Here is a 26,578-nt window from a genome sequence, read left to right on the forward strand (position 1 = left end):
GTGTTTAGCAAGGATCTTTCTTAAAGTGTATCCTTGGACATAGGATCTCTACGAATTTCAAAAATAAATATTAATGTGAGTTCTGTAAGTTGTCTTTCAACAGTAGTACATAAGGTTCAAAGGTAGTGATTTTGAGTTTAATCAGATGGTTTTTTTCTCTTTCTGTTTTGAAGTCTGTTGGATCCATGGATGAATTAAAATGTATTTCTAATATGCAGGTAGGCTTAAATTTTTATAATATTCTGTTCATTCTCTGTTAAAGGGTCATTGAAAATGGCAGTTTGGTATTTGTTGGGATTTTTCTACTGGCCTTGGGTCACAGTTCCTGTATACCCCTAATCTATTATATATATTGCACCTTTTTTACTGAGAAAGATCCTTTTTGGGGGGTGGTGGGTATAGGAGCCTTTTTCAGTTTCCCATTCTATTAAAGGCTTGGAATAAATTTTTATGTATGGGAAGGTTGTCAAAGAGTATACTTTTACGTAAATTATGATTTTCCTCTTTGCTTTTCGTCTTTCCTTCTGACTGGTAGTTGGTGAATAGAATTTGAATTAAGAAGAGAGACTTATGGGACTTCCCTGGTGGTCCAGTGGTTAAGACTCTGTGCTCCCAATAAAGAGGGCCCAGGTTCAATCCCTGGTCAGGGAACTAGGTCCCGTGTGCTGCAACTAAGACCCAGCACAGCCAAATGAATAAATAAATACTGAAAATAAGGGGAGGGGGCTTCCCTAGTGGCACAGTGGTTGAGAATCCGCCTGCCAATGCAGGGGACATGGGTTCAATCCCTGGTCCGGGAAGATCCCATATGCTGTGTAGCAACTAAGCCTGTGTGCTACTAAGCCTGCATGCTAGAGCCCATGAGTCACAACTACTGGGCCCATGTGCTGCAACTACTGAAGCCCGCACACCTAGAGCCCATGCTCTGCAACAAGAGAAGCCACCACAATGAGAAGCCCGCGCACCACAACGAAGAGTAGCCCCTGCTTGCTGCAACTAGAGAAAGCCTGTGCGCAGCAATGAAGACCCAACCAAGCCAAAAATAAACAAATAAAACTAAAATTAAATTTAAAAAAAAGAAGAGAGACTTGTGATAGGACAAAAAATCTATAGAGTTGGAGCTAACATTGCCTGTGAGTAATGTTAGGAGCTAGATTTACCAGAATTCATCTCCTTTGTGACTCTGTGTTAGAAGTCCTCAGTTGCATTACCTGAGTTGGATTGAAAGGCAGATGCAAAGAGGGTATTATTCAGATTTTGGAGCCACCACACTGGGAAAGAGACAGATGAATAGGAGGTTTGAGGACAATGTCTTGCAGCTTATTTCCCAGATTCTGTGTCCCTGTAGTTAAGAGTATCTCCAACACCACCAACAAATATTTGATTTCCATTTTATTAGACGTCTAGTTTTTCCCTGATGTCTTGACTAGTTCCACATCAAAATCCATCAGAGTTTGAATTTTTCTGTAAGGCCTCATGTCCACTTGGAAAGTAATTCATGTTTCATCATTGGGAGTATTGTCTGATTACCACCTTCTGTAGCTTATATCTTTATAATGTCTAATTTGTATAGGAAACACCTTATGCCATTAATAGTGTCAGTGAGTATGTTTTCCTGATTCACCATGACATTCAGAAGGGTGCAGCCAAAGAGGTCAACATGGGGGTTTGTTTCTCTGCTGCACTGGGTAGTGTCTGCCTTGACCCATTGTTTCCATGTGAGAATAAGCTCCTTCCTCATATCAGGAATACTGTGGTTCTGAAACCTAATGGTGTATCCCAAGTGGGATCTACCTGGAGACATCCTCGTTTGTATAAATCACATCATTTCCTCCCATCACCATCTGTAGACTATTTCCAGCTCTCAAGCCTACTCTGTGCCTGCTTATGTGGAAACATCTTTAGAAATCCATGTGTATCCCACTCTGGAAAATTTCCTGAGGCAACACCAGTGACTGTGAGTTGAGAGGGTAATAGAAACAGTTGGCAGAACCTATGTTATGGGCACATTCCATCGGCCACAGTAATCCTGGCTGTCTCATATTTGTAAAATATGTTTGCTTGCTTGTTCACACAGTACTTCAGTTTTTACTGAGTTTGAATGGGGAATCATACACTCTGGAATTTGTCTACGTAACGGTTACTCCATTATTGTCTCCCTCCCCACACCCATTTACCATAAAGGCTTTAGCAGCCTCTGTTTATGCATCCAGGTGTCTCTAAACCACCCATGGTGGACACAAGTTATCCAAGGCATTCTTGTACCAGAAACTATTCTCAGCTGTTAACTGCACACAATTAGAACAGCTCTGCTGGCAGCTGACAGAGTTGTTCTGTAAATGGAGGCCCTCCCATGGCCAGAGTTGAGCCTCCACAGCCAATTTCCCGTTTTGCCTTGGGTCATGAATGTAGGACCCCTCAGTTTTGCAAACCAGAGTCTTCCTCGTTAAAAAGACATTGGTACTTGCAGCATAAAGCAAAAATTGGCCCCTCTGTCACATCCCACTTGCTGAAGGAACTGTGTTCCCCCCCAGTTAATGTCTTTTGTTCTAGAGTAGGTCACTTCTTTCTGGACACATGGCCACTGAGGAGTCACTTGGGATCCCAGGAGAGACCAGGGAGTCCACATACTTTATATACAGTGTGCTGCCACCACACCTGATGGGGTCCACTGCAGAGATGCTGTGTTCTGTCCCTAAATCAAACAGGCCATCTGAGATGAGAGATTGGACCCAAGCATTAGATGGATTAGTCAAATTCCAGGCAATCGTGCTAGCAATAGAGAATTCCCCAGCCAAGAATGGAACTCATCTGTACATTGTTACAGATCCTTTGGCCACTGCCAATGATCTAGGTGCCTCAAGCACCAATCACAGCTCCTTATCCAAAGTTACCCCCTTTGGCATTAAGAAGTCTGAGAGTAACGCCTCACAATATCCAAGTCCAAATCAATGACAGTCCTTACTCTGTGCATATATTAAACCTCAGTCTGCAGAGGCTGTGTTCAGAGCGATAAATTGACTTCTGGGCACACTCTCACCTGGGATCTGATGGTATTAACCTTGGTCCTGTGAGTCCCCACAATCCGTAACCACTTAGAGGCCTCTAACCTCAATGTTAGGCAATATTCATGGGACATCCCTTCTCTGCCATGGCTGCCTTAGTGACTGACCAAGGCATCTGATGTGAACAAACACACCATTGGTAGTAAACTCAATAGACATAGTTTCCTGACCAAGGAAGGGGTCCCTACAGCTGATGGCAAACAGACTTTGTAGGGCCCTTCACCCCCTCTACTGGCTACTTGCTATGCTCTAAACTTGGTAGATACTTATATACAAAAAGTACTTATTCTATCACACATAACCCTTCTGAAACCAAAATGCAATCACTCACCGACACACAGTAGAAATTATTGATATCCACTCAATTCTGAAAAACCAGGCTGTTGAAAAAGGCGTTCACTGACAGTCTCAGGACCCCAGTCTACAACCCTCATAGGATGTTCTAATGGCTTACTTAAAGCTTGCTTTCTTCTATACATACGTCTTCCTGCTGTTCAGGGCATTATTCAGATTTAATCCACAGTCTTTGAGGCCAGTTACTTTGTTCTGGTCATCAGGCTTACTGTTATCTTACGAGTAGAGCCTTTCTATACTGGACATTCTGTCAGTGACATTTCTGGTCACTCCTACAGGTCTTTGGTTTATTGTCATAGTAGATCCTGGCCACCACATGTATATCCCACTCCCAGTTCTTCCTCCTAACATCATCCATAGACTGGGTAACCTACATGTCAGTATTTCATTTGGGACACCCTCCTTCAAACCCCTCTGGCCCATCCAACACAAATGTGCTCTTTTCCTACAGTTTACAATCACAGACTCATCATCGTTAGAGCCCCTGGCACTGACCTGGGCACACATAACGTCATTCAACAAACATATCATTAATGCCAATCAAGAAATGTCAAAAACTTTCAAAATACATATAGTAGTCAGCTAATGCCTCAGGTGTTTTCCATGAAGAACAACTCTCTAGTGGACATGGTAGCTGATGACCACCTGGCTTTGCACTATTTATGAGCCAGGGAGGGAGAGTTCTGTTCCCCTAGGAGGGCTGCTTGCTGCATGTGGGTGGAATACACTGGCAAAGTGCCACCAGTAACACAAATGAGACAGCAAATTAAAATAAACAACAACAACGTTATTGAAATATTTGAACAGAATTCCAGAACCATACTGACACACTTTCCTGGATCCCTCTAAATACCCGGGGATGACAGGATTCCAATGTTGTTTCGAAGCTTCATCATCTTAATTATGTCGCTTGTGTCACATGGCTTTTCAATTGATATTCAAATTCATTTCAATGAGATGTGGCAGCATTCAGTCTGTAAACTTAAGGAGTGAAAGAACTGACCTCATTTTTGATATCTGACTCTTAAGGCTTCGGGTATCTGCTCACCTGTCTGGCCTACAGTGCATAACTAAGTTAGGAAGGGTGACACCTGCTCCTTTTCTTTTTGTGTCAGCAGGTGGGAGGGTCAAAACTTGAAAACCTGCAGCCTCCACTTATACACACATTAAATAGCCAAGCCATTCTTTACACAAGGCACCTCAAGTAGCTTACCCTTGCCCGACTCTCCTTAGAAAGTACCTTTGAGTAATAAGCATCTTTCTATTTTTTTAAATAAATTTATTTATTTTTGGCTGCATTGGGTCTTCATTGCGGCGCACAGGCTTTCTCTAGTTGCAGCAAACGGGGCTAGTCTTCTTTGAGGTGAGCGGGCTGCTCCTTGCAGTGGCTTCTCTTGTTGCGGAGCACGGGCTCTAGGTGTGCGGGCTTCAGTAGTTGTGGCATGCAGGCTCAGTAGTTGTGGCTCATAGGCTCTAGAGCGCAGTCTCAGCTGTTGTAGCACATGGGCTTAGTTGCTCCGTGACATGTGGGATCTTCCTGGACCAGGGCTTGAACCCATGTCCCCTGCATTGGCAGGCGGATTCTTAACCACTGCGCCACCAGGGAAGTCCAACATCTTTCTTTTGATGCACTTGAGAACATCAGTGTTCACATCTGATCCCATTTTGGGTAAGGTGTTAATTCTGTCCCCAAAGGGCAATGATAAAACAGAAGGTAACACATGGAAAATGTCTTTAGGGTGACAAACATGTATTCAGGGTAAGCTATTTTAGAACATGAGGAAAGATATTCAAATACAGAGATCCAAATATGATCACAGAAGGAAAACTTTGAAACCACCTACATGGTCACTAGCAGAGGAATGAATAAGTGAAATGATAAACAGTCTTATAAAGGAAAAATACAGAACAGCACAACTGAATGGATGGTTTCTGCTCGGATATGTAAAGAGTTCTGAGAGATCACTGTTATCTTCACAACAAGAAAGAAAAACTAAACAACCTGAAAGGCAACACCTGTTCTTAGATTCATGAAAGATTTGAGTACATGGCAATCAATGCTCCCCAAATCAGAGACAGATAAATAGAACTGTCAGTTACCTGGAGGTGAAGCAACTGGAGCTAGTAACCTCTAGGAACATTTAAACTGGTAACTTGAATTTGCTGGAGACACAGATTGGACTACCTTGAGATTTAAAACATTTAGGGAGTCCAGTCTGAGGGAACCCCCCAAATTTATGAATTTTTCCTACAGGAGCCCAACCAGGTTCTCCTCATGAATGATGGAAAAACACTGCCTCATGCTTCATGCACGAATCAGGAAAACAATTTTGATAAGCATACAAAGCATTCTGTTCCCTGTAACTCAGGCTCTCAAAGAAAATTAACTTGCCAAAACCTTATCTGAAATGGGGCAGAGCAGTCAGACAGCTCCCTGACCCTTCAGGTTTTCTCTGTGTCAAAAGGGAAGGAATGAATACTAAGAACCTGTTCCGAGGCTCATAGTCCAGGGATTCTGTCCTGCCAAAACATTACAGGTTCAATCATAAGAGAACATTTTCCCACACCAGTACCTTCCTACCATATCAACAGGGCTCAGTATAAAAGGAGTGGATTAAAACAGAGTTTTAAGACACAGACTATTTAACATTGAGTTTCTAGGGATACCCAAACACAGCAGGGGAGATGAATACAAGGAGACTTTTATGCAGCATAAGTTATAGTAAAAGGGAAACTTATAAACACCTATATTAAGAAAGAAAGCTATCAAATTAACAACGTAAATTTACACCTCAAAAACTAGAAAAAGAACAAGCTAAACCTAAAGTATAGAATGAGTACTTTTCAAACTACAAAACATGATGAAAAGAAATTAAGACAAGTGTAAATAGGAAACATTCCAATTTCATGGTTCAGAAGAGTTAACACTGCTGAACTGGCACTACTTCACAAAATGATCTGAAGATTCCATGTAATACCTATTATAATGCCAGCTATAATCTTTGTAAGAAAGATTGGCAAGTTGTTTCATAATTTTATATGAGTGGGGAAGACGCAGGGATGGATGGAAGGCTCAATCCTGTCAAAGGACAAATATTAAAATGGAGCCAGACTATTACAGATGGCGGGGTCACCTTAAGTGTCTTTGTTTCTAAACAAGGGTCACAATTTAGAATGGTCTGACAGACTTAAGCCAAGACCCTGACCCATATAGGACGTAAGACCCTATTGTTTCAGTGTCGCCTGATATGGGCCATCTTCCAGTGCTGTACTTACTTTATTCGTTTGGGAATTTAATCAGCATTTCCCTGTACCCCCGCGTTCATAAAGAACTGGGCGAAAACAACACAGGCCGCCCGAAGCCGGAAACAAGTTCCGTTTAAATGCAAACATCCTTTGCCGGATCAGGTCGCCGCCCACCCGCAGAGTCTGGTTCCGCAGACATGCATCTTCCTGCCCCGCTGTCACTCAAGCGTGGGGGGCGAGGCCTCTCAAACTGTCCAATCAAGAACCCCGCTGGGGAAAGTGGGTGGGGACATGCACTGCATTGGCGCAGACATCCCTAACTCGCCCCTAATCGTCTCTGTGGCTTTGCCGCAGTGTCCCTCACGCTGTGCTTTGCAGCGGTCGTGGGAGTCATAGGAGGGACTCAGGGAAACCTAGAAATGGTAAGTGCGCTGCCCAGCGATGTGGAGATGCGGTGCAGGGTCTGGTCGGAACCGGCCCTGGCAGGACCCGGGTCTGACCGCGGTCAACTCTGGGGTATGCGGACCCGAGCCGCGTGTGTCTCCGCTCGGACCTCAGTCCCCTCGGTCTGGCAGCGTGGGGGCGGGGCCGGCAGCCGGAACCCCGGGCGTCCTGTCCCGTCACTGCGCGCGGCGACTTGGGCCCTGACCCCGGAGCCTCTCTGGGCAGCTCTGCGCCCGCAGTTTGTCGTCTCCCCGAGACTGCGGTGACCACAGGGAGGGTCATCAGGGAACAGTTGTGATTGGGTCTCCGGGGATCGTGCGTGGGAGGAGCTGTGCTCTATGGAGTCCACAGTCTCTCCTTTCACGTCAGCGGGACTCGTTTTCTTCTGAGTTTTACGAGTGTTGTGGTTTTTAGAGCAGGGTTTCAAATTCACAGCTCTTGTTTCCCCAGCCTAGCTCTGGCAATAAATACCTCCTCCCATTCCCAAAGCCAGCTTCGCTTTTCCGATTCACAGCATCACTATCAACTATTTGTCCTCTGTGGTGCATTTCAAAGCGACCGAATATTTTAACTGTTTATCCTTTTCCCACAGAGCCATGGATGGCCCTTAAAGATTTATTTTTTTTATCTGTGGATGTTTTACATGTGAAGAAAGACGAATAACCACACGGAACCATGTTCATTGTATGAAAACCTTGTGCCTCTCCCCCAGAATCCTTACAGGACACATACATCCTATGGGAAGGCTTTTGGGTGGAGTTTATTTTTGTGGAAACTGTCAGCACTGCCTCTCCCTGGGTTTGTAACTTTAAAGAGATTTACTCACTTAGTCTGCATTTTTCAATAAAGGAAAAACGTATTTAATCAATAGAGCTATAAGGACAGTATAAAATAGTTCCAAACAGGCAAGAAAGAGGTGACTCTGAGAGAAGATAAAATATTCTTGTATTACATTACATTTGTTAAGAGTTTTGGTTCCACTCTTTCTTTCCCTGAACGTGTGTAGTAAGTTTCTGAGGTCTGTGTTTACTTTTGGATATTTTCAAATGAAATTGCAGGGCTTAGACCAAAAGTGTTCAAGTATAGTTAATTACTTACAAATGAATTTCTTGCCATGGAAATAATAATTAACTGACATCTTTTATTCTGGATGGAATAGATATTTGGGGTTTTCTGCTTGAACTACTAAAGTGCCTTAGCATTTTCTTTCCTCCTTCCCACATAAACACTGGATTTAAATTATTCTGCTGTATTGTTCAAAAACTGGCTTTGTGTCATTTAAAATCTCAGGGATCCAAAGCAAGTCCAGGGAGAGTAGAGGCCTGTGGTCAGTGAGCCTCACTAAGGCCCCCTTGAGGTTGGAAAGGGAAGTACTGCGAAATCTAGTTGGTTCTTCCTGGGAAGCCTTACCCTTTCAGGTGTCCTCCCTGTTCACATCCACCACAGAAGGAAACTTTATAGTGAGAGAAGATGCAGAGCTTTGGAAAGCTGGCGGTGCACCTGCACGTGGGGGTGGGGATGATGCCTTTTTTAGGTTGTAGTTGTAGTTCCGTAGGCCTAGCCACTTTTAGACAGAGTGTTTGAGTTTTGCATCCACAGTGTACGTGCAGTTAGTGTAATTTGTACACACTGAGAGTCTGTGAAGATCAGGTGTTCTGTCTCATGGACAGAAGGTTTATGAATTGGGGAGTTCCTTTGGGTCAGAGCCTTAAACTGAATCAGCCTGAGAGTTTCCTGACTTGTGACAAGAGAAGCCTGGAGGAGGGAGTGCTTCCATGCTTACAGGAGAGGGGAGGACATGTAGAGCTCCCAGAGATGATTCGTGTGGCTGCTAACCTGTGCCTACCCTCCTTCACCAGGGACTGACCCACTCTAGGGGTTCCATCTCAACCTGGAGTGTTTAGACACCAAGTCTGGAATATGTTCAACTTTATGAAAATGGGGTTTTCTTCTGAATTTGAGGGAAGCAGCCTGCTTATCTGTTTTGATTTCAGTATTTGGATTCTTTTATCCAAAATACTGCAGCCCTTTAACTCTAGTTTGCACCAGCACTTGGGATTTTAAAATGTAAGTTGATCGAGAGATACGATGTAAGGCAAGAAAATTGTGGAGCCAAATAGGATTTTTATTCCATTTAGGCAAGAGAACCTCAAGATGTGAGATGGGCATATTTAAGTTCTCAGGTGCTTTTTTCATTTTTAGATCAGTGTATGTGCCTGTCCCTAGAGAAATTTGACATTTAAAAGCTGTTATACTATTCCTAAGGTAAATGAGTTCCTATTTTAATGAATGTGAGGACAAAAACAATTGAATTTCTATTTTCATCGATATGAGGAAAATCCTCAAAGCCTCTGTAAATATTTGAAATTCTTAGTTTACTTCAGCTCTTACTTTGCAAGTCCTAGTGTATTAGAGTATGCCATTCGTTCCTGAAAACATCACCAGTGTGAAATATAGTGGAAGGACAAACTGTAAGGCCCCTAGTCCTTTTTGTTAGAAAGGGATTTGTAAATTATTTACAGTCTGCAGTCTTATACACCTTACTGTTTAAAGGATTAAGTCTTGGTGTGGTTTCCTATGTAGAAAAGTTAAAATTAAATTAATTTTTAAATGTAAAAGTTAATATAAAATAATTATTAAGCATAGCAAAATATGGCGTATAAAATTTTTTCTCCTTCTTTTAAATAAATAATTCATGGGAAGGTTAAAAAAATCCCTAAGATAGGAAACTAACTTAAGGCAACTCCCTGCCCACACATCCCACTCCACTTCTGTGCAAAGAACCGGTTTTGATTACTTCCATCATCCTGCTATTGTTTCTTTATATAAAACCAAGTCATGTGAATGCACATTTTTCTTCTGTTTGTTCTTGGGTAGGGTGGTGGGGATCCACATATTTGATGTTTGACTACTGAAAACTTAAGCCTCACCCCTCCCTTTTCCCCTAGCGCTTCTTACCTGGGCAGGCTGATAAGAAAGCCTGGAAGCTCCTGCTCCATGAGCTGCTATTTGTTGGGGTCTCCTCCTGTGCGCTCTCCTGCCCCGTGTGGCACTGTTGATCCCAGCAACGCTGGGTTCTATATACAGAGGATTCTGAATTGGCAGTTTCTGTAATTCTTTGTCCTTTGGGAGCAGGAGTATGGGAATGGGGCCCTCCTTACAGTGTTTCTGGGTGGATGTCTTGGGTGTAACCCATCTATGTGTTTGGAGTGAAGATGTGTCTGAGGCTGGTGTCTCCCCAACTTTAGGAGGGGTTTAGTGTTACCAAGTTCAAGCTCATACTGCTCACTGTGTCACCCAAAAACTGGGTTCACCTCTTGGTGGGTGTTGAGCCAATAGACACAACCAAGCCAAAGATCGGGAGAAGGAAGGATTTATTATTACTTGCAGCAAGTAAGGAGAACACTGGGGATATTTCCCAAAGCATTGTCACCCTGAACAACAAAATTGGGGAAGTTTTAAGCTAAGGGTACATGCATATTCATGAAGGGGATTTAGCAGAGGAGAATTCAGCATAAAATTGGGGCAAAGGTCGACAGAGTCCAAGCTTTGGTTTATGAAGTCAGGAGGGTCAACATCATCATTCTGTCCTCCACCCGGGTGGGGGCCTTCGTTCCTGCAGAACTCAAAGATATATTATTTTGTATATATATCTATATCCCTTGAGGAGGAACTAGGACTCTGCTGTATCACTGCACTATTGTTTGACTACTTTTTCTCTGTTCTTTCATTCCTTTGTTCCTTAAGCTCATTGATTACTGAGACCTGTTCAAGGGCAAGCATTGTGGCCAGGCTTAGATCACAAAATGGCTTAGGCCAGAAATGGCTTCTCTTATGTCAAGAAAGCCAGGGTTCTTTTTTCCTGAGGTTCCCCTAACTTACCTGCTTACAGCTGCATGACAGGCCAATAAAATGAGACATGAGGTGTTGGGGCAAGAAGTAGTGACTTTATTCTGAAAGTCAGCAAACCGAGAAGGTGGACTAACTTCCTAAAGAACCATCTTAATTCAGAAAAGAATTTAGGTTTCTTTTATGCTAGGAGGAGAAGTGAGAGGGCAGTTTTTCATCTTCTTGTGGCATTTTCCCAGGAGGCAGGAGGTCCCAGCTCCTAAGTCACCCTTATCTGTAGATACCATCTAGCCCTGGAAAACAGCTAGTCAAAAGTGCTGTTATTCTTAGGAATTAGGGTTTGGTTAATGATTATCATGCTATAGGGGATGAAGTTTAGGAGGACAAAGTAAAATACTTTAGTGCATTCTGTGAAGTTAGTACAGCTTAATCAGGTCAGTTAATAAAATATAGAAGGCCTGAGAATTCTCTGGTGGTCCAGTGGTTAGGACTTGGTGCTTTCACTGCTGTGGCCCAGGTTCAGCCCCTGGTCGGGAAGCTAAGATACTGCAAGCTGACTGGCTTGGCAAAGGGTGGGGGGGAATATATATATATATATATATATATATATATATATATATATACACACACACACACACACATACACACGCACACATACACACGTGTGTGTGTGTGTGTGTGTAAAAGGACTTTTGTAACAAGGCAAGAGAGCAAATAGCCCCTGTTACATTAGGGTGTTATGAATACTATTATACCCCGTGAATGAGGTGAGCCTAGGGATTACTTCTTAAAGAGCAGTTATTTCAAAGAGAAAGGAAGAGAAGAGAAGGAAGGGAGCCAGTAGTTGGTGGACTGAGTATACTCTCCAAATACCAGAGGGCTCATCGGCAGCACCTCTGCTGCAGCTGCTTCTCCCTCTACTGCAACAAAGATCCTGACCCTCTGAGTTATTAGGGACGACACCATAACCTCACTGTGACACAGCAAAGGAATTAGCTTTAACTGATTTAAGCTTGGGTTACTTAAACTATATGTCATGGAGGAAGAGACATGATACATCTTCACCTGGTTATCCTCAGGGAACCTCAGCATCCTTGCCATTTCACAGTCTCTGCAGGTAGGATCTGCATTGCGTGCACTTTGCTCCAGGAACACAGGTATGACATCACACTAATGACGTCCTCCTCTGAGGATATTCGTTTCACACTCATTCAGAACTAGTATTGGAATGGGAGCTCATACGAGATGGATGGGCCATTGACCCATGCATAAGATAAGACCCTCATGCCTTGGTCAAGTTCCTGAAAATTCTTTGATAATCAGATGGCTGCTCCCTCTCTGACACTGTGAAGAAATGGTTACATAGTCTTTTTCAGTACCCACAAGATCTGCTGGGTCCTTTTGGTGTTGGGAGGCAACGTTTTCCTTGTTTACTAATTTTACTTGAGCCCATATTTGCTATTGCTTGGAAATTTGCCCACCTTGAGGTCACCCCTACCACAGAAGGCTCTAGACTGTGTTTAAATTGCCGTACAACAGCCATACATAACACTAACTTGTGTTAGAGTCCTCTTAGCCTCCTTCACTGTAGAGTTTTCAGTGACCTTTCATACCTCCTAGAGTTACCCACGATGGCCTTAAATTGTCCATAGGCTTCTGATGCAAGAAACTGCCCTGTGCCTCACACTGTTTGCCATTAGAGCTGCAGTGACTGTCACACACTAAGCTCTCTTGAAAATAAAGGGTCTTGGGGCTTCCCTGGTGGCGCAGTGGTTAAGAATCTGCCTGCCAATGCAAGGGACACAGGTTCAAGCCCTGGCCTGGGAAGATCCCACATGCCGCAGAGTAACTAAGCCCGTGTGCCACAACTACTGAGCGTGCGCTCTAGAGCCCGCGAGCCACAACTACTGAAGCCCGTGCGCCTAGAGCCCGTGCTCCCAACAAGAGAAGCCAGCGCAATGAGAAGCCCGTGCACCACAACGAAGAGTAGCCCCCGCTCGCTGCAACCAGAGAAAGCCTGCACACAGCAATGAAGACCCAACGCAGCCAAAAAGAAAAAAAAAAAGAAAAGAAAGGGTCTCATAAGCACTGAGCTTGTGACCCTCTGCTGAGCTGCCCATTGTGCCTTTGACCCTAGAACTAGCACCCCATCGGGTTGGCATGCCTACCAGCACCACTGTGTGCAATGATGGAGCAAAACCTGTCCTGGTTTATGCCTCCTGCAGGAGGGTGGCCTGTTCTCTCTTCAGTCCATTAAAGGATGCTGTGGTCTTGGAAGAGGTCACTACTCCCCCAGATGGAGACTTCCCTCGGGAGTTTCTTGGGATTAACTGAATGCATAGCTCTGGGGTGTGCATAGACATTAAGGATGACAATATGCATTTGTGCATGATGAGCTCAGTGGAGAGTTGCTGCTCTTCATCCCTTGTGATATCCCTGATAAATGACCAAACCACACAACTAACCAAACATCAGAGAGTCATCTTGATACTGGCCAAAAATTGGCCCCATCTGCATGTATTCACAGCCTTTTGGACGATGTCCAAGAATTGCCCCTTTGTATTAAAAGAAATGTTGGGATCTCTTGATTTAGAGATACCCAAAATAGAATTCAGGGTTATTCTCATCTGTACATATACTAGGTCCACAATATAGGGACTCACCAGGACATTCTTATCCATGTTGGAGTCCCAGACATGACTGGTAGTAACCGTGGCACTTCTCAGAAAATACAGTGCTGCTCTCCAACATGACATTCAGTTGAAGTTTCACTTCCGTTAACAGGTCTCAGGCTCATGGAGCACCATACTGGCTTATTGAAATAAGTTCAAATCAGTTGTATGAAAGGTGTCCCGTTTTGGTCATCAGTCATCAGGGGTGAATTGCAATGAGTCTGTCTTCGACTTTTTTTTTTTTTCTAATTCACTTCAGTTTTCTTTTGGAGCAATTTTAGGCTTACAGAAAAAGAAAAATAGAGAGTACAGAGAGTTCCCACATAACCACTCTGCATCCACACAGTTTACACTATTTTTAAATCTTGTGTGTGGAACATTTAAAATTGTTCAGTGAATGTTGATACATTAAAGTATACAGTTTACAGTAGCATTGACTCCTTGTGTTAAAAGATCTATAGATCCTGGCAAATGTTTAATGACATATATCCTTCATTTCATTTCTGTATCCTATAGCGTAGTTTCATTTCCCTAAAAATCCTATATGGCCAACCTATTCATTCATTCTTCCCTTGAACCCTCAAATCCTTCACAATCAGAGATTTTTTTCTTGGCTCATAGTTTTGTCTTTTCCAGATTGTCACATACTTGGAATCATACAGTGTGTATCTTTGTGAGATTAGCTTCTTTCACTTAGCAGTATACTTTTTTTTTTTTTTAATTCGGCTGCACGGCATGGGGAATCATACTTCCCCGACCAGGGATCGAACCCATGCCCCCTGCATTGGGAGCATGGAGTCTTAACCACTGGACCACCAGGGAAGTCCCTTTTGGGTTCCTCCATGTGTTTTCATGGCTTGATACCTTATTTCCTTTGGTATCCTTCAACCTTGCTCTGCTCTTATTAATTTCAAGAGTAATCTCTGTTGTAGATTCTTTCAGATCTTTTACATAGACAATCATGTCATATAGAACAGACAGTTTTATTTCTTGCTTCCCAATCTGTATATCTTTTATTTCCTTTTCTTTTCTTACTGCATTGACTAGGGCTTCTAGTACAATATGTTTTATTTTTTTCTTTGTGTGTGTGTGTGTGTGTGTTGTTTGTAGTACAGTGTTGAATAGGAGTGGTGAGAGGGATCTTCTTGCTCTGTTCCATTCCTGTCTTACCAGTAAAGCATCTAGTTTCCCACCACTAAGTATGATGTTAGCTCCAGGTGTCATGTAAATGTTCTTCCTCAAAAAGAGAGAGTTCCCCTCTATTATTAGTTTGTCATCATAAATGGATATTGGATGGTGTCAAGTCCTTTTTCATGTTCATTTCCCCCTTCTTTCATTTCTGTTATGAGTAATTTCTGTCTTCCCTCCTTTCTCTGTTATGTTGACTAGATACTTATCACTTTTATTAAATTGATCTCATCAAAGGACGGCTTTTGGTGTTGAAAAGAGAAGAGTGTTTTTTTCCAATATATTTTAAATAATTTCAGATTTTTTACTCCTTTAAATATTTCCACATTCTTTGATCTTCCAATCAAGCTTATCCTCAAAAGCACCACCAACTGTTTAATTTCTGTTTCCTGAGAGGTTTAGTTTCCCACTAATGGCTTCACAAGATCCACATCAAAACTCCACCAGCTTTCCATTTTCCATTACCGCCAGTTCTTCATCTTTGCCATTATTTGGTGTTCTGAAGGCTTGTAATTTTAGCCATTGTAGGAAGTGTCGGGTGATATCTCATTCTTTTATTTTCAGTTTCCTGGTAATATATTAAGAATTTTTTCATGTGCTCATTTACCATCTGTATATCGTCAATAAAATGTGTGTTCAGATCTTTTGCTCACTTTTAAGGTTGTTTTCTTTTTGTTCAGTTTTAAGAGTCCTTTGGATGTTTTGGATACCAGCGCTTTATCATATAGATGATTTCCAAGGATTTTCTGCCGGTCTGTGGCTTGTGTTTTCATTCTCTTAGCACTGTGTTTCACTGAGCAGGAGTTTCTTGTTTTAATGAAGTCAAAGTTATTTTTATCTTTTGGATCTTGCATTTGCTTTTGTATCTAAAAATTAATCACCAAAACCAAGGTCACCTAGATTTTCTCATATGTTATCTTTTTGGAATGTTGTAGCTTTACATTTTACACTAACTACTCTGACCCATTTTGGGTTAATTTTTATGAAAGGTTTGTGTTTTTTTTTAATTATTATTTATTATTATTATTTTTTATTTATTTGCGGTACGCGGGTCTCTCACTGTTGTGGCCTCTCCCATTGCGGAGCACAGGCTCCGGACGCGCAGGCTCAGCGGCCATGGCTCATGGTCCCAGCCGCTCCGCGGCATGTGGGATCTTCCCGGACCGGGGCACGAACCCGTGTCCCCTGCATCGGCAGGCGGACTCTCAACCACTGCACCACCAGGGAAGCCCAATTTTTATGAAAGGTTTTAAATCTCTGTCTAGATTCATTTCTTCATTCTGCATGTGGATATCCAATTTTTCCAGCATTATTTGTTGAAAAGACTAAATTTTTTCTAAATTAAATATTGCCTTTGGTCCTTCGTCAAAGTTGAGTTCAGTATTATGTGTGGATCTGTAGGAAAGCACTTGACTTGTGCATGTTAACGTTTTAATCTTCAACCTTCCTCTACTCTCTTAGTAGTTCAAGGTCCTTTTTTTTTTGCTCTTGGAATTCTTTGAGGTTTTCTCCAAAGACAGTCTTGTCATATGCCAGCCAAGGCAGTTTTATTTCTTCTCATTTTTTATCCTTTTTATTTACTTTTCCTGTCTGATTGCATTAGCTAAAAATTCCAGTATAAGATTGATAAAGGAATGGTGAGAGGGGACATCCTTGCCTTCTTCTTGATGTTACCGGAAAGCATCTAGGTCTTTCTGTATAGTCCATTTATATTAAACAAGAGGCCAGTTGATGTAGAAGTAGATGTGGGCAGAGGGGAAGCATTCTCTAGGACACTGATTTGATCTCAATCTTTTAGTGATCCTGTATCTCTGGGTTTGACTTTCTGTGATACAATGAGAAAGACGTTTGGTCTTTGTCCCGCATTCCTAGCAAAAACTTTTGAAGTCCTTGGAATGACTTGAGTAATAAGGGTGATAGAGTGTCTTTTGTTTTAAGTAAATTATGAAACCTGATGGTGTGTCAAGGAAATCTATGATTTGTAGACGGCTGGGTAGAAACGTTGGTAACCAAAGCACGCCATTTGTGTCTGGCATTTGAAGTAGAGGCATTGTCTAGTACTGAGCGCTTAAATCTATAGAGTGTAACATATGTGATTTAGTGTTAGAATTGAATTGAACTGTTGGACATCTATTTGGTGACAGAGAGTTGGAGAAGTGGCATTGGGACACCACATATTTGTTGTTAGGAGGGGAAAAAAACACTTTTATCCTCAGAGGTGCCCCCACCTTTGAGAGCAGAAAATGCTAAAAGAGACTCACGTTGGCTATTTCCCTACAGCCACAGGTCAGTTAGGCTCTAGCAAAATCCCAGTTAGTTGCGCGCTTGTGAAATAGATTGTTTTCAGGACAGGTTTGTTAAAAAGAAGAAACTATTCTGGGTATATTTTTATTTATTTATTTATTTATTTTTATTTGTTTATTTTTACAGTTGATTTACAGTATTATATTAGTTTCAGGTGTACAGCACAGTGATTCAGTATTTTTATAAAAATATGGAACACTTCATTAATTTGCATGTCATCCTGCTGATCTTCTCTGTATTGTTCCAGTTTTATTTAAAAATTTTTATTGGAGTACAGTTGATTTACAATGTTGTTTTAGTTTCAGGTGTCTGGGTATACTTTTTTGTTTCTATTTCTAATTTGGAGACAGCAGTTTACCCTGTGACCTCAGTTCTCTGGTGGAAGAGTTGTTGCTTTTAAGTTTCTTGGCTTTTTTTCTTCTGAGGACTAGAAGGTACCAGAAGCTGACTTCCAAGCTCCTTAGATACCAGACCATAGATAAGAAGTCTCTGACTCCTTTTTTTGATGTTTGACTGCTAACAGCTTTAAACCTTACTTCCTCTTTCTTTCATCTACTTGTGCCCACATCTGTACATGGTGATAAGAAAGCCTCAGTCTCCCTTCCTTTGATTCTGGCAAGTGATTGAATCCACAGAAGGCCTTGCTCGTGTACTTGAATTCTCACCCTATACCATCCCCTAAGCTCAATAAAAAACCCAGGCCAGGCTCCTTTCCTTCTTTCCTTGATGTCTCAAGGCATTTTTCATCTTCTTCAGAGGCTTCCTTTCCTTTTCTCAAACACTTCCATTATAGAAGTAAGAAACCCTTTTCATGCTCTTTACGTGTGTATGTGTTATCATCAGTGCAGACATCTGAACTAAATCTCGGGCGAGGCTTCATCTGTCTTTGCAGGAGACCATAACAGTTACAGAATAGGTAACATGCTGCACTTTTTGCAGTACTCTTTGTTTTACTGTTTTATTGATAAAACCTTCAGATCTGTTGATATTAGTGTATGCCACCCTTGTATATTTCTCCAAGTGCAACTATGCAATAAATTCTGTGGACATTGTTGGGAATTGCTGGGCTGTAAATAGTGATCAAGTTCATATTCACAGGAAATAGCAATGGAGTATATCACTTGGCCATTCCATTCCTCCATTTGTGCATAATTTAATGATTTTTTCCCCCAATGGTCTTCAACACTTGGGATTTTCTTTTTCTTCTTCTTCTTTTTTTTTTTCTTGGCTGCTTTGGGTCTTCGTTGCTGCGCGCGGGCTTTCTGTAGTTGTGGCAAGTGGGGGCTACTCTTCATTGCAGTGCGCAGGCTTCTCATTGCAGTGGCTTCTCTTGTGGAGCATGGGCTCTAGGGCACGCAGGCTTCAGTAGTTGTGGCATGCAGGCTCAGTAGTTGTGGAGCACAGGCTTAGTTGCTCCGTGGCATGTGGGATCTTCCCAGACCAGGGATTGAACCTGTTCCCCTGCACTGGCAGGCAGATTCTTAACCACTGCACCACCAGGGAAGTCCCAACACTTGAGATTATTAAATTGACTAAGTTTTGTTCTAATCACTGTGAAATGGGATTTACTGGACATATTAGTGTCCTATTACCCAGTTGCCAAGGTGATAGACATTTTTTCATATATTATCCTTTTCATATCTGTTAAATATGTTTTGCTTCTTTTTCCATTTTAAAATTGTCTCTGTTCATTTTAACTCTACAAAGTAGCCCTTTTCTATTTTTATATCTGTGTGCATTGCAGATATTTTCCTTTTTATGTAATTTTTTTTTTTTTTTTTTTTTTTTTTTTGCGGTACACGGGCCTCTCACTGTTGTGGCCTCTCCCGTTGTGGAGCACAGGCTCCGGATGCACAGGCTCAGCGGCCATGGCTCACGGGCCCAGCCGCTCCACGACATGTGGGATATTTCTGGACCAGGGCACGAACCCGTGTCCCCTGCATCAGCAGGCGGACTCTCAACCACTGCGCCACCAGGGAAGCCCTATGTATCTTTTAACTACCTTAATTTTAATACATTTGAATTTGTCTTTGTCTTTATAGATCATTCTTTTGCTTATATGAGATACTCTTTCTATTCTTCTATCAATAAAACATTTACCTGTGACTTTTAAAAGTGGCCTAGTTTTATCTTTCACATTTAAATCTACAATGAGGAGGCCATTGTCTATGGAATGAAGGGAAATATGCTGCATTTTTCCAACTGGATAATAGTTTGTCCCTTATGTAGTCAAGTGTTCATGATATTTGCCACTACTCTCCTATTCTGTCCTTGAACAACTTTCCATATTAAATGCTGGTCTATGGAAGACACTTTTCCTTTCCTTTGTTCTGTTTGTTTTTCTTTCTGCTAATACCTGTATCCTCTGAATTACCATAGAGGTGTGTTAGGTAGACTGCCATGTTTTTCCATAGAAGACTTTGTCCATTTTTGGACATTCCTTCTTTGTATTAGGTTTGGAGGAGTAGCTTTTATCGAGTCCTAAAAACTGTTTTAGGTATTTGCAAAACTTAATAAATGTATCATTTGGGAGAGATGACATCTGGGCGACGCTGAATTCTTTCTAAGAACACATGCCATCATTTTACTTACTTCAGTCTACTTTAACATTACCCAATAATTTAAAAAAATTTTTTTACATGAGGATCATTAAATATTTTGTATTAGTCTTGTTTAGTATTGAATTAAATTTGGTGTGGAGGAAACCAGAAGGAAGCTCTCAAATGTTGTCTCTTGGTGTTACCACGTAGGATGGGCTCAGTTCTCCAAGTAACAGATTAGAGACTCAGTGACCATAGTTGTTTAGGGAGGTGGGTGCTGATCAGGTAGGCACCTTCTGCTGAACATGACACAAAATTACCACTCTCCAAAGGAAAACAGGAGTTTACCATATACACTTTAGGCTCACTGAGGCACTTTTATCTGTAAGGTTGGTCAGCTTACTCCCAAAAATCACAGATCCCAGATACTAGTGAAAGATGAAATTTGTGGGCAAGCATTTCTAAGGCTAAGCATTCTTGGGCCTGCTAATGTTCACTGTCTTTTGCACACTAGGTAGTTGGATTTTGTTATGAGCAAGTGCTGTTGTTCCAGTGAAGAAAGAGTAATTAGGGCTGCCCTAGGCTGCTCCTCTTACTCCCTGGACCCACAACAAGAGAGATGTTCCTTCATTGATGTTGCTCTACCAAACAAGCTAATTCTAGCATCAGAATTGATGGATGGGAGCCTTTTTTCTGTTCCCTTCACATGGACGTCAACGGGTAATTGGTCTCTTTCAGGGACCAGCATTTAGGAAATTATGCCACTGGGGAATTCCTATACCTAGGATGGGCTGTCATGCTGCTGTGCCCCACCTGGGAGCTCAGAAATGAGAGAAAGTGGGAGGACAGCCTCTAGAGTGGCTGGTCAGGTATCACTTGCTGATATAAGAGAAAAGGGTTTTGTGTTTTTTTTTGAGAAAGCACTGTTGAACTCTTTATGTATTTTTATAATTTGTGCAAATTCACCATGAAACCATTGAAGCTTTTAATGAAGCCCTTGCAAACTTTGTCTTAACCTGTTCCCCAAGGTCATCAAGGCCCAGATTATAGTTGTATGATTCTGCCAAAATGAGGTCTTCTGTGATCTTATCATCTCAGTATGGGTGTTCTAAAAATTGTTCAGAAGCCATCCCAAGGCACATGAATGTAGGGATTTTGTGGAGGTGTGAGTTGTCCTGTTTTCCTCCTCATGTCTCGGCTCTGACTCTGAATAACTTCCTAGCCCCATGAAATGAGACAGAGAAAGGAAAGCAAAACTGAGTATGTGATAAATATTATATAAATTTTAATTTATACTCCTCCACAAGAATATTTTCATTCACCCACCTGGATCTGACTACTTCTGTTAGCCTGGAGTACTTCAGGACAATATGACTAGCTGGATCTTGTTACAGGTTGGATTTCCACAGGACTTTTGGCCTCGTGTCTGATGATGAGAATAGAAAGAAAACCTTCCAGTTCTTCACTGTGTTGTTATTTGTTAAAACCTCATGCAGATGGGAACCTGTGCTCGTATAGTGCTGCACGATATGGTGGGTACTAAAGAGGGAATGAGAAAGTTTTTATCAGAATGAACCAGTGTGCTTAAAATGGATTATTTCTTTCATCTGTATAGCAAGTTTCTCTTATTTCTCCAAGGTGCTCTATGTCTTGACAGAGAGGAATAAAGACTTGAAGTGATCACAGTACAAATGTAGCAGTAAATTCCTTGTGTTCATGATGCTCTTGAATTCATGAGGGAGTGTCACCATAGAGTAAGAGTTCTAATGACAAAGTTATAGAATAAATGTTTGGAGACCGCAGAGTCATATGTGAACTTCCTATGAATTGAGTATAGATTGCTGGTGCTCTTCATTCTGTCCATTCTCTCACATACGTATTTGGGATGTTTTAGGATTCAGTGACCTTTGAGGATGTGAGTGTGAAGTTCACCACAGAGGAGTGGGCTCTGCTGGATCTATCCCAGAAGAAACTCTACAGAGATGTGATGCAGGAAACCTTTAAGAACTTGACCTCAATAGGTAAGGATGATGACATTCTTACTTAATTACTTAGTCAATTAGAGAACCAGTGTTGCTTGCTTTTCAACATTTTCAAGAGGTGAAACGTGGAAAGGGACTACATTAGTAAATAAACCAGGCATGGTCATAGTTCATCATGGACCTGTCATGTAACAACTTTTCTCTGATATTTTATAACTTATAATGATTTTTGTTGTTGTTGGTCTGCATTTTAGGAGAAAAATGGGAAGACCCTGATACTGAAGATCAGTATGAACATCATGGGACAAATCTAAGGTGAGTTATACTCACACGAGAAAGCAATGTCCCATGACAGAATGTTAGTATGCCATGATATTTTTTGTTTTATTCAAGTACAGTTGATTTACAATGTTGTGTTAGTTTCAGGTGTACAGCAAAGTGATTCAGTTATACGTATATATATATCCATTCTCTTTCCAATTCTTTTCCATTATAGGGTATTCCAAGATATTGAATATAGTTCCCTGTGCTATACAGCAAGTCTTTGTTGTTTATCTGTTTTATATAGAGTAGTGTGTATCTGTTAATCTCAAATTCCCAATTTATCCCTCCCCCACCCTTTCCCCTTTGGTAACCATAGTTTGTTTTCTATGTCCGTGAGTCTATTTCTGTTTTATAAATAAGTTCATTTGTATCATTTTTTTGGATTCCACGTGTAAGTGATACCACATTTTCTTTATCCATTCATCCGTGATGGACATTTAGGTTACTTCCATGTCTTGGGTGTTGTAAATAGTGCTGCTATGAATACTGGGTGCATGTTTCTTTTCGAATTAGAGTTTTTGTCTTTTCCAGATATATGCCCAGGAGTGGGATTGCTGGATCATATGGTAATTCTATTCTTACTTTTTTATGGAACCTCCATACTGTTCTCCAGAGTGGCTGCACCAATTAACATTCCTACCAGCAGTGTAGGAGGGTTCCCTTTTCTCCACACCCCCTCCAGCATTTGTAGACTTTTTAATATGGCCATTCTGGCCGGTGTGAGGTGATACCTCGTAGTTTTGATTTGCATTTCTCTGATAATTAGTGGTGTGGAGCATCTTCTCATGTGCCTGTTGGCCATCTGTGTGTCTTCTTTGGAGAAATGTCTGTTTCATTCTTCTGCCCATTTTTTGATTGGGTCCTTTGGTGTTTTGATATTGAGCTGTATGAGCTATTTGTATATTTTGGAAATTAATCCCTTGTCAGTTGCATCATTTGCAGATACTCTCTCCTATTCAGTAGGTTGTCTTTTCATTTTGTTTATGGTTTCCTTTGCTGTGCAAAAGCTTTTAAATTTCATTAGATTCCATTTGTTTATTTTTGCTTTTGTTTCCATTACTCTAGGAGACAGATCCAAAAAAAATATTGCTGCGATTTATGTCAAAGAGTGTTCTGCCTATGTTTTTCTCTAGGAGTTTTATAGTATCCAGTCTTACATTTAGGTCTTTAATCCATTTTGAGTTTATTTTTGTATATGGTGTTAGAGAATGTTCTAGTTTCATTCTTTTACATGTGGCTGTCCAGTTTTCCCAGCACCACATGTTGAAGACACTGTCTTTTCTCTATTGTATATTCTTGCCTTTTTTGTCATAGATTAATTGACCATAAGTGCATGAGTTTATTTCTGGGCTTTCTATCCTTTTCCATTGATCTATGGTCTGCTTTTGTGCTAGCACCATACTGTTTTGATTACTGTGGCTTTGTAGTATAGTCTGAAGTCAGGGAGCCTGATTCCTCTAGCTTCTTTCTTCTCTCTCAAGATTGTTTATGCCATGACATTGTAAAACAAAGAAATAAAATAAATCATTCCAGCCTTAAAATTAATGAATCTTAGAATTTTTGCATCAAACCTTTTTTCTCAAATGTGTCCTAAATGTTGAGTGTTTGAAAAATAGTACACTTGGAATCAGTATTCAGAATCACCATTTATGAATATTACTGTTTTGATAATTGCTATGATTATCTTGCAGAACTTTAGTAAATTCACTTTCAATCAGAATGTGCAGAAAATGTGCACTTTCCTTTAAAATGGTAAAATTTTCATTGTCATAACTATTACTAAATATAATTAATAAACAATTCATTAATAATATCCTTCTTATTTTTTACAGCAGTCATATGGTAGAGAGACTCTGTAAAAATAATGAAGGTAGTCAGTATGGGGAAACATTTAACCAAATTTCAAATCATAATCAGAAAAAGAAAACTGGAATAAAACTATGTGAATTCAGTGTATGTGGACGAATCTTCATGCGTCATTCATCCTTTAATAGGCACATGACATCTCGCACTACACCCAAACCACGTGAGTATCAGGAATATGAGGAGAAGCCATATAAATGCAAGGAATGTGGGAAAGCCTTCAAGCATCGTCAGTCCAGACATACCCATGAGAAGATTCACACTGGGGAGAAACCCTATGATTGTAAGAAATGTGGGAAGGCCTTCAAGCTTCGCCAGTCTATTCAAAGGCATGAAAGGATTCACACTGGAGAGAAACCCTATGAGTGTAAAAGATGTGGAAAAGCCTTCAGATATCACCACAACTTTCAAAAACATGAACGAACTCATACTGGAGAGAAACCCTATAGATGTAAGCACTGTGGTAAAGCTCTCAGTTCTCTCAGATACTGTCGAATTCATGAAATAACGCACACTGGAGAGAAACCTTATAAATGTAAGCAATGTGGTAAAGCTTTCAATTGTCCCAGTTACTTTATAAAACATGAGAGAACTCATAGTGGATTGAAACCATATGAATGCAAGCAGTGTGGTAAAGCCTTCAGTTGTGCCAGTTACATTCGAAGACATGAAAGGACACATACTGGAGAAAAGCCCTATGAATGTAAAAAATGTGGTAAAACCTTTAGTTGTTCAAGTTCCTTTCGAAAACATGAGAGAACTCATACTGGAGAGAAACCCTATGAATGTAAGCAATGTGGTAAAGCCTTCAGTTATTCCAGATCCTTTCGAAGTCATGAAAGGAGACACAGTGGAGAAAAGCCCTATACGTGTAAAAATTGTGGTAAAGCTTTCAGTTGTCCAAATTCCTGTCGAAAACATGAGAGGACTCATTCTGGACAGAAACCCTATGTATGTAAGGAATGTGGGAAAACCTTCAGTTATCTTGCCAAATTTCAAAGACACATGATGAAGCATACTGGAGATGGACCTTATAAATGTAAAGACTGTGGGAAAGTCTTTGATTGTCCCAATTACTTTCGTTGTCATGAAAGGACTCACAGTGGAGAAAAGCCATATAAGTGTAAGGAATGTGGTAAGGCCTTCAGTTTTCTATGTTGTCGTCAAATACATGAAAAAAGTCATACTGGGGAGAGGCCCTATGAATGTAAGCAATGTGGTAAAGCCTTCACTTATCTCAGTTCCATTCGAAAACACGAAAGAACTCATACTGGAGAGAAACCCTATGAATGTAAGGAATGTGGAAAGGCCTTTATTTATCCCTCAAATGTTCAAAGACACATGATAATGCATACTGGTGATGGACCTTGCAAATGTAAGGATTGTGGGAAAGCCTTTGATTGTCCCAGTTCTTTACAAGCACATAAAAACACTCACACTGGAGAGAAACCCTATCAATGTAAAACTTGTAGTAAAGCCTTCAGTTGTCCCAGTTCTTTTCAAAGCCATGAAAAAACTCATAATGGAGAATAGCACTATGAATGTAAGGAATGTGTGAAAGCCTTTATTTTTCCCAGTTCATTCCAAATACATAAAAGAGCTCACACTGGAGAGAAACCGTATTTTTGCAAACAGTATGGCAAAGCTTTCAGCACTCTCTGTTATATTCAGATACATGAAAGAACTCGTACTAGACAGAAACTGAATGTAAGGAATGTGGGGAAGCCTTCATGTATCACACGTTTCCAAGGACACATGAGAGTGCACACTGGAGAGAAACAGTATATATGTAAGGAATGTGGGAAAGCCTTCAGTCCCATTTCCTTGGAAAGCCACGAAAGAACTTGCACTGGAGAGAATTGTATTGAATGTAAACTATGTAGGAAAACCTTCACTTGCCCCACATCCTTACAAAACTACGTGAAAATGTACATGCGGGGCTTCCCTGGTGGCGCAGTGGTTGAGAGTCCGCCTGCCTATGCAGGGGACACAGGTTCATGCCCCGGTGCGGGAAGATCCCACATGCCGCGGAGCAGCTGGGCCTGTGAGCCATGGCCACTGAGCCTGCGCATCTGGAGCCTGTGCTCCTCAACGGGAGAGGCCACAACAGTGAGAGGCCCGCGTACCACCAAAAAAAAAAAAATGTACACGCGTTAGAAACTTTGTAACTGAAAAATTAGGGAAACTTTTCAATTTTAACAAATATTTTCAAAGTCATATGAAAACTGCACTGAAGAGAAATTATCTCCATGTAAGTACTATGGGTACGCTGTCTGAAAATTCACAACATGACAGAAATGTTATAAATTTTCTTTGTAATTGACTCATTCTTAAAGTGATTCTCTCTAGTATGGATTTCTAATTAGTTTTCAAAGTACACATTGAAGTGAGATAATTTTGTAGATACTCATTAAGCAAGAATTTCTTAAAAATTAATAGGTAGTCTTTTCTTTTAGTTATTTAGTAATTTTTTGTGTGTCTATTTTGAAGTCTATTGGAACCATGAATTGAAGTTTATTTCTAGTATGCAAGTAGGTTTAATTTTTACCTAATTTTGTAAGTTATATGTAAGGAAAAGAACATTGAAAAATGCCGGTTTGGTTTTTTTTTCCTGCTGGCTTCCTGTGGCAAGTACTGGATATGCCTTATTCATTTTATATATATATATATATATATATATATATATATATATATATATTCCACCTTATTTAGCAGAAAACTACCTTTTTATTGCTTAAAGATCCTTA

The 26,578-nt window shown here is 40.9% G+C and overlaps 1 protein-coding gene across 1 annotated transcript; it reads left to right on the plus strand.

The window, feature by feature from the left end:
• Nucleotides 1-16: 16 nt before the first annotated feature.
• On the plus strand, nt 17-25,364 carry LOC307184961 (uncharacterized protein; the record flags this gene model as incomplete). Its single annotated transcript, XM_079918704.1, has 4 exons — nt 17-218; nt 21,557-21,683; nt 21,899-21,959; nt 23,801-25,364. The coding sequence occupies exons 1-4, from the start codon at nt 186-188 to the stop codon at nt 25,362-25,364; spliced, it is 1,785 nt and encodes a 594-aa protein (XP_079774830.1). The 5' UTR covers nt 17-185.
• Between the last annotated feature and the right edge of the window lie 1,214 nt (nt 25,365-26,578).

Source organism: Stenella coeruleoalba (genome assembly GCF_951394435.1).
Source record: "Stenella coeruleoalba genome assembly, chromosome: 3".
Taxonomy (NCBI): domain Eukaryota; kingdom Metazoa; phylum Chordata; class Mammalia; order Artiodactyla; family Delphinidae; genus Stenella; species Stenella coeruleoalba.